The sequence below is a fragment of the Pichia kudriavzevii genome, chromosome 1 (assembly GCF_003054445.1).
Source record: "Pichia kudriavzevii chromosome 1, complete sequence".
NCBI classification, from domain to species: domain Eukaryota; kingdom Fungi; phylum Ascomycota; class Pichiomycetes; order Pichiales; family Pichiaceae; genus Pichia; species Pichia kudriavzevii.
Window position 1 is genome coordinate 2,397,660 of NC_042506.1, and position 15,503 is coordinate 2,413,162.

The following is a 15,503-nucleotide window of genomic DNA, read 5'->3' on the forward strand; positions in this document are numbered from 1 at the left end:
AAAGTTTTATGTTGCAGAAAAATGTTATGCTTAATCTTCATCTTCATCTTCCTTGTCATGGGATTCTAATTTGGTTAATTCGCCTATTATATTTGCATCTTTCCTTGCAAGATTAACATGTATTTGATTTTCAAACATTTGAAAATTGTCCAACTTCTCAATACATTGAGCAGCTTCTTCGGGGGATGAAACCACTATCCATCCCTGGCCACGCCTGTCTTTCCTGGGATAATGTATCTCCAAAACATCAGCAAATGACGAGAAAAGTATATACAAATTCTCCTTCATTTTCACCGGTTTTATTTTGCTGTTTAAATTTGTCACATACAGTGTGTATTTTGCACCAATATTCTGACGCTTAGTTTTCCTCTTCGTAGCTCTATTACTCTGTTGATGTGTTCTTTTGTTTGATGGCATGCTTCGTTTGAATACTGGAACAAGGATACACCAGAAGACTGGCCAGATAGAAATCTAACGTACAAATTTTGAAATTCACAAAAATCCAGTAATCTGCAAATTGTATTGGTGAAATTCCCCTTTATGCCGCGTTGTTACAACTACAACATCATAATATACAGAGTCAAAAATAGCAATTTTGTTCAAACAGAAGGTCGACTTACAAGGATGCATAGCGGCGCCATCCGTCTTCTATAAACGTACACTATTCTATCTAGCTTTTTGCTAACCAGTATTCATACAAAGAGTAGCCTTTACTCACCAATGTCTTCATTCCAAATCTCTGGGTGCTCTTTGATAAATTTGGCCATAATATCCTTGCATCTTTGATCTTGTACATTGATCACTTTCACTTTATGTTTAGCCAGCCAATCCTCACCGCCAACAAATGTCTGGTTTTCACCAAACACTACTCTTGGTATCTTGAACAACAAGGCCGAACCTGTGCACATTGTACAGGGGCTGAGCGTGGAATACAAGGTACACTTTGAAGTAATAGATGCTGGCAGTCTACCACAATTCTCAAAACATGATATCTCTGCATGCAACGTCATCGAGCCTCTTTGGACCCTCATATTATGACCACGGCCAATGACTCTACCGTCTTCGTGAATTAAACATGCCCCGATCGGAATACCGCCCTCGTTGTAGCCTGCTAACGCTTCTTCGTATGCTATTTGCATACCTTTCTCGTCGTCAAATGGCATGGCTTATATCCTTGCAGTGCAAACGCCGGTATTGTAAAGAAAATATCATTGTATATGAGGTGACAAGGTTTTTTCATCAAATTAGCCTATTGGTGTCTATCGTACCCTCTTGAGAAACTGCACCATGTTAGCCCGCGGAGTATCCCGCGGGGACAATTTTAAGCTGGGTAGCAGATGTTCATCTTATACAATTGAACTGAACGTTGCCATGAGGGAGTTTCTCTAATATTACAAATATCTAACATAAACTCTATAGGTACAGGTAAAACGAGATTAAAGATACAGTCAAGCTAGATTTCCATGTTCAGCCAGTCCCAGTTCTGTGGTTTCATGTCTGAACTGTTGTTGGTATGCGGTCCAGAGATGGCGGGTGTGGTATTTTCTAGAGACTTGTGATCGTATGGTGATAATTGCGGTGTATTGTGAACTACCATATCTTCTTTCATCATCACGTTGGCATCAAAATTGTCAATGAAGTACGAATGGTCTAATGGTTGGTCTAGATCCATCAAGGAATCCATATTCAAGTCGTTGGCTATCATCTTATCTTTGGACAATGATGAAACATTGTGTGTATTTCCGCTGGTTTTTTCTGAGTCTCTGATTGTATCTATTTTAGATTCTTGATTATCAAAATCAAGTTTTGAATCGTTATTATTTGATGAGTTGTCGTTCGGATTCTCTTGTTCGGATTTTCCTCTTCTCTTTTTGGTTGCGGAAGTCGTACCTCTCTGCCGCTTCTTGATAACATCAGTCTTTAAACTTAACGGACGAACAACACCATGTAGTTTGAGAAACAAGCCACATGCATTACAGAGCGGTTGTCCTTCTGGGTTTCTCCTCCAAAGTGGCGTAGTTTTTGTATGGCAATTAGTACAAGATATGTCGCTGTCGCCATTTGACGGATTTGTCGTGGCAGCTGTTTTGGTTGTACTAGAGGTTGATGTTGAATTAGATGGGGTATTATTCTGAGATGTTGGGGTGTTGCTCTCTGTCTTTTTTCGACGTGAAGAGGTTGATTTTCTTTTCATGGCAGCATTAGAAGTAGATGTTCTTTTAGTTATCTTAGCCGACTGTTGCTTTGAAGAAGAAAAGGACATGGAGGCTGAAGATGATTTTCTGGCAGTTTTTGGCGGTGAAGTGGAGCCTGTTTCTTTTCCATATGAGTCTAGTGAAGGTATTGAATCAATCAAATTGATATCTCCGTGGAGATCAAAATCTATATGACTATGAGATTCATGATGCATTGATAAGGACCGGTCGTCAAGATCTAGGTTAACGTTTGTCAATTTCATATTTGATTTGATTGGTGAGTCCATAGGGGAATCAAAAAAGTCTACATTTTGATTCAGCTCTCTCTTGAACAACTCGCTGTTTATATTTGACATGCTGGATGAGGAAATTACGGGTTCCTCCCTATTGAATGTGGGAAATTGAGTCTGAGAAAAGGAATAGCTGTGGCCATTAAGTGAATTGGGGATAGAAAATGAGCTGCTAAAGTGACTATATGTAGGTACACTGCCAACGTTTAATTCCTTTGCTGAAAATGACGAAGGTGAATTCGTTTGAACAGAAGTAGATAGAAGCAAATCTTGTTCTGTAGGGGTATCATAGTCCCCATAATTACTTCCAAACTCAAAATTGGACGTATTAAGAGAATTGAATGAGTACGATGGTACTGCTTCTGATGATGATGGTGGTGGAGGTGGTGGTTGTGCTTGTTGCTGCAAATGCAATTGCTTTGATTGCTGGGCATGCTGCATTTGGATACCATAACTATGGTTTGAGGATTTAGGTGATACACCCATCAAATTCATGTTAGAAAACGAATTTGCTTGGCTTAACGTCGGCGTAAGAGAAGGTCTTGTAGGTCGACCCGGTTTGTTTGTATGTTGATGCTGGAAAGATTGTGATAACTTGGAAAAGTGGCCTCTTTGAGCATTCGGAATATCTTTCCTCGGAAATCCTTTATTTGATCGTTGCTGGTTATGATCAGAGTCTTCATTAGATAGTGCTTTTATATGATCAAGGTATGTGAACTCCATATGTTTCTTTGTGTCGTTGTCCCTGTCATTGACACTAAAGTTGTCATGGTTTTCACCAAAATTCAAATCCGGAAACTGAGGCCATCTGCTACTAGAATTCGGGTTACTAGACTCGTTGGATGTGTTTAGCGATGCTGTTTCTAGATTTTGCCTTTTATTTGTGTCAATGTTTCTTCTCATGTTAATGTACATGAGTCTCCAAGTAAGATTTTCCATTCTTGATTTGTACGGAAGACCTGCCTTGGCCTTGGAGTACATTCTCCATAGCGTAACTGCAGAACTCTCCTTTGGTTTTTCTGTCAAGGTCATTGGCAAAAGAGGGGGACCGTATTCAGCTACAAGTCTTCACAGATGCTCCTCTTGCATTGGGCGTAAATACAACGGACAATCATTCACATTCAGTTCTATCTCTGCTATCAGTGCGTGCCATCGCCGTGTGCGCATTTTGATTGGTCGGATAAGTTGACGGTTTTGCAATTTTAAAGGTGCTATAAATCCAATTACGTAGCGCCTGAATATATCAATGTTCAGCTTACTTTCAGCTACTGAAGCTATAATTACAATTGGGCTTGTACAGATCTTTTGTATATGCCGGATAGAATTACAGATGCGACATGATCATGCTAAGACAGAGCTATCGAGTCCTGTGGTCTCCTTGGGGATTTTTTTCATGCACAGTTTTTCAAGGGTCTTCTTAAACTCTTCCGTGGCAGTAGCTTGTTCGTCTACAACTATGTCCTCGCAGGCTTCTTCTTCTTCTTCTTCTTTGACAACAGACACCAAACTGACATTAAGCCCGCTACTCCGCCTATGCTTTTTCAACTGCTCTTCTTCAAACTCGTCTAGCAAAATATCGCTCATTCTTAACTTCTTCAACTCGATATTGTCAAATGTCATTCTTTTAGACTTTCCTGAAGCCATTTCTCGATAGCATTTCACTAAATCATCTATTTCTTTTCCCAAATGCTCCATGTTTGACTCCTTAGAATTGATGCCTAACTCGACTAAATCTATTTTAGTAGTAATTCGGTCTATGATATCACTTAATTCTTTGACCCGTTCATCCTCATTAGTCTCGCTTAGAGTATCCAATTCCGAAGTCTCACAAGTGTTGTAACCATAATCGCCAGAGCCAAGTTCTTTTCGAAAACTCTCTAGGAAATCGAGTAAATCGGAAACATTAACGGTAATGAAAAGAATTCTTGTTGATATTTGTAAGTTTTGTTCCTTCATTATGGGATCTTCAAATCCAAATTTGTTTAAAAATTTCCTAGTAAATGCCTTACATTTTTTTATTTCCTCATCGCCAAATCCGTTATTCCTCAATTCAACGGAGCTCATAATGACGCAAAGCAGTATCTTTTTCACGTAGTCCAAGGTTCTTATCAATCGAGCAAATTGATCGTTCCATATACAAGAACAATTCCCAGAATTATTCGTTATGCTTCTAACAACCTTTAACTCCTCAAAATTATGATCAAGCCCATATAATACAAGATAATTCCAAAGAGAGCTAGGATTTATTCCAATCCTTATAAATCCATGTATTCTTTTCACCAATACTGTGATTAAAAAATGCACAGAACTGGATAAAATGTTCACTTTGGACGTTCCAACTTTACGTTTCCTGACTTTTTCCTTTGTGAAATATCTTTCTAGGTCACTAATGCGTCGTAACAATTTCCTTGTTCTGTATTTCATTAGATTTGCATAAAATTTTACTCCATTTTTGGCGTTATTGACCATGTTTACTATGGATGTTATCAGAATAGTTAAGCTTATTTTTGCCCGTAGCCCAAGTAACTTTATATTATTGCGTATGTAAGAGCCAATGCTGAAAACAATCAATTTTGGCATCACCGAATGTAGTAAAATTGCATATGGCGTATCTCGTAATTTGATAAATAACCTCTCCTTAGCATCATCTTGGTTTTCATATTCATTGGTACTATTATCTAGCTCAATAGCGCTATGGAAATGGGTCGATGTTCTGGATAGGTAATTTGTGATCACATCGTACTTGAATTCTTCGAATGTAGTATGTATGTCTAAGTCTGTGGCTTCTTCAGATTCTCTCACTGCGTTTATGTATCTATTAAACAGAGCCTCAAATTTGTTTATAGTAGTACTGGCCCTTTTCTTAGTGGATAGAGCATGGAAATCTTTTGTAAAGTTTTGATTCAGTTGTGCATCAATTTCAAAAGTGTTTCTACAAACATTTTGGGCATATTGAATAACAGTACTATCTGAATCATGTGATCCGTAACTGGAATCAATTGGGTTCAAGATCTCTTCTTTAAGAAATTGTTCCATATCTAACATAGGGGAGGTTTGTGTGGATATACTAGTAAAAGTATCCATTGAATCCATATTCGAAGAATTGGCGGTATCATTCACTGGAGAAAATAAACCTAATCTAGATATCTCTGCCATCCTATGTTCCCCCTCACCGTCATGTTGTATTGTGGATCCAGCCATAATTCCAACTTTATTCTCAGCAACTAGAGCCTATCTCTTGACCAAATCGTGCCACTTATCCAATCGTTCAAAGTGATATCTGAAAACTCTTTTGACTTTTCTGCTAAACCATTAGAATCGTTGATCCTCAAAATCTTTGTTTACTTTTGGCTTGATATTTTTTTTCGCTCCGCAAGTAAGTAATATATAAAAGATACTACAAAATCAAACTATTAGCTGCCTCGGAAATTGGATGTACATTAAAACAAGGGATGCTAAAACACTCCAACCAGATAGTTCAATAAATAAATTGTGATAGTGATAGGTGATCTTGATGAAATTGGGGGAAGACAACTCCCAATGAATAAAGCTCACGAATGTACATGTAAACTGGAATGGCTAGAACGCTGCCGATATATATTAGCTGCAGAGTATGTTTTAGACACCTCAAGTTAGTGGGCTTGTTTAGTCCTCTCTTCTTCATCTGGTTGAATAAGAGCCATTCAAATACTATAATGTGAGCTGAACCAAGGAATAAAATAAAGGTCCCCTGAGTATCGCACAAAAATTCGATAAGCGATGAACCATGTACACGATGACTAGGACTCCTTCTACTTTTAAGCTGCGAAGATGCAAAAGCATGAATTAGGCCAGCAATAAAAAATGTAGAGACACATAGAAGGTATCTCCGTAAAAAAGGATTTCGAACTTTGCCAAATAATCTCTTTGAGTTCATATAAGCATCCCTTGAAATCAATTGGTGCCACCAACATGACCAGAAACTTGAAACGGTAAAACCACCTTCTCCTATCATGAATTGGTCCGGCCAGTCTTCAACATTGGATAGCCCAAAGAATAACGAAAAGACGCATGTTTGCCAGTAGACTAAATTGAGCCCATAATAAACACAATACGAAGAGGAAAGAGTGGTTAAGAGTAGTAACGCAAAACTATTGTGATGGATCAGATTGTAAATCTTAGTTATTGTGGGAGAAGCAAGCGGTCCAAGCTCTTTGTTGAGGTCACATAAAATCAAGGCAAAGTTTGCAAGATCATAGAATATAAACTTGAGCAAACATTCGTATAGGATACATTTGAGCAAAATAAATCTAAACACATTCTCTTTTCGTGGTCTTCTTCTAATTTGAGAGACCTCAAAATTCCATCCCACTCCTCTGAAATTACCAAAACATCGATGAAATGCCCAGTGTAGCTTTTGGCGGGTTAAAGGCCGATATCTTGCTGGGTCATAGAGAAGCTCGCCTTTTTCGTTGATCTTGTACTGTGCCAAGCGATAGTCTGTTTTGTCAGGGACCGAAAAAAACAAATTCAAGGTATAATTTAACAGCTGTAAAATTGCGATGTAATGAAGTAGGACTGTGAGGTTATCACATCCCGGTGGTAAGTAATTGAAAGGAGAATAGAACAAATGTAAAACTGAAACTAAAAGGCCAAAAATCAGTCTGTAATTAGTGTTTGGTAAAACATGAATTAACGTAAGTACAAGGAAATGCAAAACATAATGTTCAATAGGTGAGAATACTAGAGGCGAATTGAGTATGCTTTCATTAAAAACATAACTTAGGCCATTTTTGTATAACCAAATTTGTATTTCATGTGGAATGATCATGCTGTTTAGGGAACTGTGAAATGTGCTCAAACACTTGGCATTTCTGTGTTTCAGTAAAAAGACTTGATATGTGAAAAAAATCCAAAAATAATTCCGATACCGGGAGTCGAACCCGGGTCTGCCCGGTGAAAGCGGACCGTGATAGCCGTTACACTATATCGGATTTATAGAGTGTATTCTTACAGGATTTAATTCAGATTTCAAGCCATTATTAGAGACCATTACAATGTTTTTCAAAATGTGTGAAGAGGCTTCTTATCTATTACTCCCCAATTGAGTTTTTCTTAATAATTAGCTAGTATTTATTTGCCTTTTGTGTATATAATGAAGGTTATAGGATGATCTTTCTTAAAGAGTTCACTGAAAAAAGAATTTTAATACAAACCTGGGTAAGGGAAATAAACCTAATATTTTAATGAATTCGATGCTTATATCAAACCAGATTCCTTTGGATGGACTCAGCTTTCACGGATAGGAAATGTGAAAAAAAAGTATATCAATTGTGAAATAATACCATTCCAATTCTGACAGATCGTTCCAGTAAATTTGCTTGCCCTAGCTCAGATCAATAGAGATATTTGCAATCTGAACTAGTTAATTTCAATTACCAATTCCAACATAAACAACAGTTTCCTAGAGTAGTGATTTCAACATTATTGTATCTTATAGCTTTATCTTTAGATTTCATAAATGTTCAAAATAGTCGAATATAAAACTAATTACAGGCATGAAACCTAGGAATTTGCTCCCTTATCACCTACTTTATCTAATGTATGTGGTATTCACCTGCACCACTTACTCCAATAGAGCTATAGTACGTTGTAAACCTTTTGTAATCAATAAAGCTAACCACTTTCCCTAAAAAAACTTTATGAAACTTCCATTTCTTGTATACAAAACCTTCATCACAAGTCTGACTGTCTGCAAATATTAAACCTGGAAATGATTTTTTAGGATGTGTTTCAAAAAAAAGGGAAGTACCAGTAGATAGATGATAACATACTGATGTTGAGGTTTCGATTTTGGAATAAGGGAAGTTAACAAGGGTCAAGTATTCGTAGTAGGAAGCAAAGAGAGTTAGTTTCGTTGATCATGTAGAACATAGGCATAGAGAAGCCGTCGGAGACACTGTCATTGGCATAAATTAATTATCATTTATCAACGGGCTATGACAGGACTGGCACAGTAAAAAAAAATAAAGACCTAAAACGTAATAAGCTCGTACAGGAGTCTGCTATACGAAAAAGGGTAGCAACTCAGGGTGATTCCAGGTTGCGGGCGTGAAGTATATAAGACAGACAATATCCTGTTATATAGAATTGATATAGCTGATATAGCTCCTAATCGGGAGTGAAAGCAGTAGAAGGAGAAAGAGAGAAATCTATTACTACTTCTACTACAACTAACTTCCACCATACGCATTGTCTACTCGTGCGATTATACACCTGTTGCGTACTTACTAATACGTGTATCACAATTATCATTCCTGAGTACAATACTATAGCTATTGATAAGATTAGTGATTATTCTTGAAAAGATTCAACCGTCGAAACATCCCAAACAAGAAAATCATTTCGACAGCTTACACCTAGTCCCTTACACATTCTGTAAAAGATCAGACAAAGGACTATCTCTCTATTTCTTAATCGGGTAATCATATAGAAGGTTGAAGAAGATTGTAGAAGGTTAAACAGAAGTTCTAGAAGATAATTGAATCCCTCAAAATGCTATTTTTAAATTAAAGAATAACTATTTAAACAGAGAACATTCCATATATGTTCTCAGAGAATTAACGTATAAAAATATATAAGATATAAATAAGCAATAATCAGATTCTAAAGTACGGACCACCAGAAACACTTTCACATTCATAAGCGGGTTAATGGTCTAGTGGTATGATTCTCGCTTTGGGTGCGAGAGGCCCTGGGTTCAATTCCCAGTTGACCCCTTAATTTTTCAATTTATATCAATTTTTTTTTGGCGTGAATTTCTACCTTGGATAAAGAAGACACGTAATCAGCGAATGGAGTCTGGTAAGAGAAGGACCATTTTTTCGTCAGGACTATCACTTTGTTTATTCTTAATAAAGGTTGATTTTCTTCTAACGTGTCACTTTTTTAGATTTGTCCCTGCCTAAGTTCTTTTTTAACCATGGCACGTACGAAGAAAGCTTCTACTTCATTGAGTGATGATGAGGATACTTCCCTCAACATCACAGAATCCCAGATGAAGCAAAGATTAGTCGACCTTGCAAGAAAGGATTCTAAGGAGAAGGTGAAAATGCCCGAGGAATTTGCACCATCCAAATCATACACAGATTTATTGAGGATTGAAAGTGTGATAGCACCCATTCTGTTTACTGCACTTTCTTTTTTTGTGCGTATGTACAAGATTGGCATCAACAATCACGTTGTATGGGATGAAGCTCACTTTGGTAAATTTGGTTCTTATTATTTGAGACATTCTTTTTATCATGATGTGCATCCACCACTAGGAAAAATGCTATGTGGGTTGTCTGGATACATAGCAGGATATAATGGTTCTTGGGATTTCCCTTCTGGGCAAGAATACCCGGAGTATATTGATTATGTAAAGATGAGACTGTTTAATGCAACTTTTGGTTCCTTGATGGTTCCTATTGCATATTTCACCATGAAACAAATTGGCTACAACAGAAAGGTCACCTGGTTATTTACTTTGATGGTATGTTTAGAAACTACGTATACCACTTTGGCAAGATTTATTTTATTAGACTCCATGCTCTTGTTCTTCACCACTACTACGGTGTTGTGTTTTTATGTGTTCCATAACCTCAATAGAGACGAATCAAAAGTTTTTACCAGAAAGTGGTTTAAATGGCTTCTTTTGACCGGTATTAGTATTGGTTGTGTTGACTCGGTGAAAATGGTGGGTTTGTTTGTTACCTCATTAGTTGGAATTTACACTATTGTCGATTTATGGGCATTGTTTGGTCAAGTCGGTAAAAAAATATCAGTGAAGAAGTATGTATTCCACTGGATTTGTAGAATTTTTGGCTTATGTGTTGTTCCACTAATGGTTTTTATGATTTGCTTCAAAATCCATTTCGATTTGCTTTCCGGATCTGGACCTGGAGATGCAACAATGTCCTCTCTTTTCCAAGCTAATTTACACAATTCTACATTGACGTCTGGTCCTAGAGATGTGATGACCCTCGATTCTCTTGTTACTATTAAATCCCAATCCTTAAGTGGTGGTTTACTACATTCCCATGTCCAAACATTCCCGGAAGGCTCGAATCAACAACAAGTTACCACTTATTCTCACAAGGATACAAATAACGATTGGACTTTTGAGTTAATCCGTGATGACCCTCGGAATAGCTTTAAGGAACCTCATTATGTTGTTGATGGTATGAAGGTCAGAATTGTTCATAAGTCAACTGGTAGAAATTTACATACCCATGAAATTCCCGCACCTGTTACTAAAGGCGTTTGGGAAGTTTCTGGTTATGGTGATGCTAATGTAGGTGACGATAAGGATAATTGGATTGTTGAAGTTGCAAATCAAATGGGTAAGGAAGACAAAAACAAATTGCACCCGCTCACTACTTCGTTCAGATTAAAGAACCAAGTTTTAGGATGCTATTTAGGTGTTACTGATAACCAATTGCCAGCATGGGGTTTTAGACAAGGTGAAGTCGTTTGCTGGCCAAATCCTTTCAAGAGGGATAAGAGAACTTGGTGGAATATTGAAGACCATATTAATCCTAATCTGCCAAACCCTCCAGAAGATTTTAAGTTACCAAAAACAAATTTCTTTAAAGATTTTGTCCAACTTAATATTGCCATGATGGCGACTAACAATGCTCTTGTCCCAGATTATGAGAAACAGGATGACTTGGCATCAGATTGGTGGCAATGGCCTACTTTGAACGTTGGTATTAGACTTTGTGGTTGGAGTGATGAAAATTATAAGTATTTTTTGATTGGATCACCAGCAACTACATGGACCTCCACCCTTTGTTTGTTTGTCTTTATCTTTGTTGTTTTAGGATACCTATTAAGATGGCAAAGACAGGTTGACGATTTTGGTATTCAGAATGTCGAAACAATTTCCGAAGTTCTAGAAGACAAGAATTCTGCACTTTACAAATTAATATACGGTGGTATTTACCCTTTCTTAGGTTGGTTCCTTCATTACTTACCTTTTATTGTGATGGGACGTGTCAAGTATGTTCATCATTATATGCCAGCACTTTATTTTGCAATGATGGTCATGTGTTATGTCGTTGATTTGGTTGATACCAAGGTTAACAAAACCGCCTTCACATTTGTTTGGTACGGTTCTCTTTATGCATTGGTGATTGGGGTTTTCATATTTATGAGCCCAATCTCTTTTGGTATGTGGGGTCCGAATCAAGACTGGGCATACCTCAATTTATTGAAGACTTGGAGAATTGCTGATCCAGTCAACTGATGAAATAAAGCCAGTCCATATTAATATATTTATATATGTATACTCTTTAGCATCCAGTAACACCTAGTATGTGTTCTGGAACAAGACAAATAATCTTTGTATGACTTTATAATTCATGTTATTGTTTCCTACAACTTGATAGACAGTCCATTGAAGATAATCCAGCTCACGGCGTCTAAGCTGTGGACAATCGACTTGCGCTTTATTTCTGATGGTTTGAGCTTGTTTTTCTCTCCCAAATTTTGCCCATCCCCAAAAATCTGTTGCATACTTCTTATATTCACAGCGGCACTCAGCTTCTTGTGCTCAAGAGTCTCAATAAACATGAACACTCAGAGTTATCTTGACGGGTCACTTCGCCCCTATGTCTCTAGATCCGATTTCGACCTGCATTATCCAATCGCCTATCAGCCTGAAATTGGAATTATTGATACCGCCACATCACAAAGTATATCACAATCTCTGCCTATTGTTCAATCAAAAATTGGCAACACGAGCATAAATAGTGCAACTTCTAGAATCGGAATACATGCTTTTGGCTCTAAGTCTTCAGCGTTATTATCTAAAGACTCTTCAGCTTATGGGAAATCAGTAGGTGATTTAGAGTGGTCTGAATTTTTTGATTTCAACAATTTGAAAGCAGTGTTAATAGCTTTGTCTAGAAGGTTTGTACAAGGGTGGATGAAGTGCCTAGTAAGTCAACCATTTGATGTTGTTCGCATTCTTCTTCAAGTAGGCTCCTTCAAGAAGAATGACGGTGCGTCCATGAGGCCAATAAAAGCTAGGGATAGTGCTCTCATTGACGATCAAGAAGAAGAAGAAGAAGAAGATCCAAGAGGATTAAACTATTCTGATAGTGATTATGAAGATCGTAACACTTATTTTGATGAACCTAATATTGACTCCATGAGAGACAGTAAAATTGAAAGAACGAGCAGGAAAGCCAGTAGGAAGCCTAGTGGTTTATCGAAAGAAAAAGCCAACCTGAATCTTAGCAGAGTAAACATACTTCTTGAGCCAGAATCTTTAAATACATTTGATATGCTCAGTGCCCTACTAGTCAAAGAAGGACCAAGAGGTGCTTTGAAAGCAGTTAATACGACGTTTTTAATGCGTACGCTACAGTACACTATTGAGTCATGGATAAGCGGATTTATATCTGGTTTGATTGGGATTCCAGACCCACTCTATGTTGATATGGTTCACTCCCCAAATGCTAATTGGAGCTTGATTTTGAGTTTAGTAAGTAATATATGTTCGGGATTATTGCTAACTCAATTGAGGTTGATTCGTGCAAAATTCATTATCACCACGAGCTCAAGAGGTTGTCGTTCATTTAGAGAGATTATTTGCAATATTCCAAAGCTTTATATCTTTAGCATCCCAAAAGCTTTATTACTTCCATCATTGGTAACTCATTTTATTAAGTCTTTCACACTGAATTATCCAGAATATTTCTTAACTTCTATGAAAATCAACAAATATAATAACCCTTATGTTTACAATATGTCTTCGGTAATTTTAAAAATAATAGGCCTCTTTGTGAGGTTACCTTTTGAAACTTTATATGCAAGGGCTCAGGTGAACTACCTTTTGACAAACAGAGAGGAGCTCCCTGAAATAATGCGTGTTGAGAGAGAAGACATGTGTATTGAGTTTGGCGGTTATTATGGTTACCTTTCTACCTTGTATTATATTGTGATGGGTTCAAGACCCCTGACTTATGAGGGACAATCCCTTGAAGTCTCAGTAGAAAAAGATGAAGAAAACAAGGGTTTTAAGGCCATTTTTAGAGGATGGAAAGTGGGACTACTTAGACTAGTTTCTTCTTATTGCTTAAAGCTTCTGAAAGATGAGAGATTTAGCATCAATGAAGAGAAATTCTAGTTGGTGTATTTTTGAACGGAAACGCACCAATATATATATATATATGGGTTCTTATAATATACTGCAAATAGCTTTGATGTTTTATACATGATGAATGTTCCTATAAATAAGTGTTATACCAATAAAAAGTCAGGAACTACTTCTCAGCCAAATTCTGTAGAATTTCTGCAAACTTCAAAACTACTTTCTTAGCGTCTTCAGAGCTCGTAACTTCGAGTTCACCGGATTCCCATAGTTGGACAATATTGTCCAATCCCTCCACCAAATACGGCGTTAGCGATCTGTTTATAAACTTACGCAAATCAGAACCATCAATAATATCCTCGACCTTCTTTCCCGACTGCTTGATCATTTCTGTCTTTGGAATTCGTTGGGTATTATTGCTCGATTCAACAGCCACATGTTTGTTACTTGATTCCGCAGCTTCATCCCTTGTACTATCTAGAGAACTTCGACTTTCAGAACGATTGAGCTGGCCCATTTGCGCCAGAACTTCTGACCTTGACGATGAGGTGAGAGCTTCAGGAACTGGTGAAAGAGAACTATTTGGCTCTGGTTGCACTGATGATTCAATTTTCACACGCTTTGTTGTTTGATCAACTACCGAGTCCACGAGTCCATGTTTTGAGGTAGAAGAGGATTGTTCGGAGTTCTTACTAGGCGACTCACTCATATTAGTAGGTTTGTTATTCAAACGCCAAACCTACTTTCACCTGATCTTTCTAGACGAGAAAGAACTAAAAAAACAAACGAAAAAAAAATGATGCTGAGTATGTAGGAGGAAAACATTATCAAAAAAAGGTATTTACAGGACTCCAATTGATTGCTTACTTCACAAATGTTTTCCCTTTCATGGCGGCTTAGATAATATACAAAGTATGATACAACAAACAGCAACAAAACTGGCCTACCTACACGAGAAAAGGCATCTGATTTATTCTATCCCGAAACAAGCTTTTCTTGAAGAGAGAATCTCATAAACTTCCACATGAATCCTATTTCTTTAGTTTCTGTGAATATCTGCGTGCCCTTCTTCAAAACTTCTGGTTGAAGTTCAGGGTTGGAGAAGACAATTTCAGCCTTCAGAGGATCGAAAACAAAAAAAACTTCCCTGGAGAAGTCATTAGGATCAACATTTCTGAATGTGAACTTAATCTGTTCCGTCTCAGTATTTGCGTCCTCACCTTCATCCCCACTGTTTGTATTTTCTGTTAGACAGTTCTCTATCGAAAGTCCAAGCAGTTGCTCAAATTGGAACAGCTTATCATTGACCAATGTAGTTTGATTTTTCGCTTTATTCCTTTGTTCATTAACCTCTCGCAGCTTGACTGCTATTTTGTTTTCAACATCAGCCAATTGTTTCGAGTACTGCAACTCTTGCAGTTCTAGATTTTCTTGCTGAACCCTCATTTCTTCGTACTTGACTGACAATTCATCTCTTCTTCTCATTTCGTTCGATAAGTCTTGGATTAGTTGATCTCGTAAACTCTTGTTCATTTTGATTTCAGATTTCAGTTTAGTCTCGGTGGATTTCAAATGTGATAGAGTTCTTTGGTAATCTGCTCTGCGCTTTAAAATCGCATTTTGGACGTTTTCGATGTACTCTGCAACTGTGTTCTTCAAGTCTTGCATTTCAGGCTGTAATCCCTGCAAGACATGGATATTTTCTCTGAGTTGCAGCTCTGTGTTGGGGATCGTGTCGCCAGACATGTGGAATTTTGAGTCTATGCTTGATAACGCAAGTTTGGTAGTCAACCGCACACTTTCTTCCTCAGGCCTTCAGCTTCAAAAAACTCAACATAAATATCCTACTCTGAACTCTAGTATTATAATTGAGTTCTGTTTGTTTTCAATTTTCTGTTT

At 37.5% G+C, this 15,503-nt stretch overlaps 9 protein-coding genes and 2 non-coding genes across 11 annotated transcripts; 3 read left to right on the plus strand and 8 right to left on the minus strand.

Annotated features, from left to right (window-relative positions):
- Nucleotides 1–30: 30 nt before the first annotated feature.
- Nucleotides 31–417, minus strand: C5L36_0A10800 (uncharacterized protein; the record flags this gene model as incomplete). The annotated part of the gene is made up of 1 exon (XM_029464112.1): nucleotides 31–417. The coding sequence occupies one exon, from the start codon at nucleotides 415–417 to the stop codon at nucleotides 31–33; it is 387 nt and encodes a 128-aa protein (XP_029319972.1).
- Nucleotides 418–710: 293 nt separating this feature from the next.
- On the minus strand, nucleotides 711–1,163 carry C5L36_0A10810 (uncharacterized protein; the record flags this gene model as incomplete). Its single annotated transcript, XM_029464113.1, has 1 exon — nucleotides 711–1,163. One exon carries the CDS (start codon nucleotides 1,161–1,163, stop codon nucleotides 711–713), a length of 453 nt encoding a protein of 150 aa, XP_029319973.1.
- A 290-nt stretch (nucleotides 1,164–1,453) lies between these two features.
- Nucleotides 1,454–3,517, minus strand: C5L36_0A10820 (uncharacterized protein; the record flags this gene model as incomplete). Its single annotated transcript, XM_029464114.1, has 1 exon — nucleotides 1,454–3,517. The coding sequence occupies one exon, from the start codon at nucleotides 3,515–3,517 to the stop codon at nucleotides 1,454–1,456; it is 2,064 nt and encodes a 687-aa protein (XP_029319974.1).
- Nucleotides 3,518–3,826: 309 nt separating this feature from the next.
- C5L36_0A10830 (uncharacterized protein) lies at nucleotides 3,827–5,686 on the minus strand (the record flags this gene model as incomplete). The annotated part of the gene is made up of 1 exon (XM_029464115.1): nucleotides 3,827–5,686. One exon carries the CDS (start codon nucleotides 5,684–5,686, stop codon nucleotides 3,827–3,829), a length of 1,860 nt encoding a protein of 619 aa, XP_029319975.1.
- A 277-nt stretch (nucleotides 5,687–5,963) lies between these two features.
- On the minus strand, nucleotides 5,964–7,295 carry C5L36_0A10835 (uncharacterized protein; the record flags this gene model as incomplete). Its single annotated transcript, XM_029464116.1, has 1 exon — nucleotides 5,964–7,295. The coding sequence occupies one exon, from the start codon at nucleotides 7,293–7,295 to the stop codon at nucleotides 5,964–5,966; it is 1,332 nt and encodes a 443-aa protein (XP_029319976.1).
- A 91-nt stretch (nucleotides 7,296–7,386) lies between these two features.
- On the minus strand, nucleotides 7,387–7,458 carry C5L36_0Atrna2E. Its single transcript has one exon. It is a non-coding gene; the product is annotated as a tRNA-Glu (tRNA).
- Nucleotides 7,459–9,171: 1,713 nt separating this feature from the next.
- On the plus strand, nucleotides 9,172–9,243 carry C5L36_0Atrna2P. Its single transcript has one exon. It is a non-coding gene; the product is annotated as a tRNA-Pro (tRNA).
- A 203-nt stretch (nucleotides 9,244–9,446) lies between these two features.
- Nucleotides 9,447–11,753, plus strand: C5L36_0A10840 (uncharacterized protein; the record flags this gene model as incomplete). The annotated part of the gene is made up of 1 exon (XM_029464117.1): nucleotides 9,447–11,753. One exon carries the CDS (start codon nucleotides 9,447–9,449, stop codon nucleotides 11,751–11,753), a length of 2,307 nt encoding a protein of 768 aa, XP_029319977.1.
- A 324-nt stretch (nucleotides 11,754–12,077) lies between these two features.
- On the plus strand, nucleotides 12,078–13,640 carry C5L36_0A10850 (uncharacterized protein; the record flags this gene model as incomplete). The annotated part of the gene is made up of 1 exon (XM_029464118.1): nucleotides 12,078–13,640. The coding sequence occupies one exon, from the start codon at nucleotides 12,078–12,080 to the stop codon at nucleotides 13,638–13,640; it is 1,563 nt and encodes a 520-aa protein (XP_029319978.1).
- Nucleotides 13,641–13,776: 136 nt separating this feature from the next.
- C5L36_0A10860 (uncharacterized protein) lies at nucleotides 13,777–14,313 on the minus strand (the record flags this gene model as incomplete). Its single annotated transcript, XM_029464119.1, has 1 exon — nucleotides 13,777–14,313. The coding sequence occupies one exon, from the start codon at nucleotides 14,311–14,313 to the stop codon at nucleotides 13,777–13,779; it is 537 nt and encodes a 178-aa protein (XP_029319979.1).
- Nucleotides 14,314–14,579: 266 nt separating this feature from the next.
- C5L36_0A10870 (uncharacterized protein) lies at nucleotides 14,580–15,350 on the minus strand (the record flags this gene model as incomplete). The annotated part of the gene is made up of 1 exon (XM_029464120.1): nucleotides 14,580–15,350. One exon carries the CDS (start codon nucleotides 15,348–15,350, stop codon nucleotides 14,580–14,582), a length of 771 nt encoding a protein of 256 aa, XP_029319980.1.
- Nucleotides 15,351–15,503: the final 153 nt, after the last annotated feature.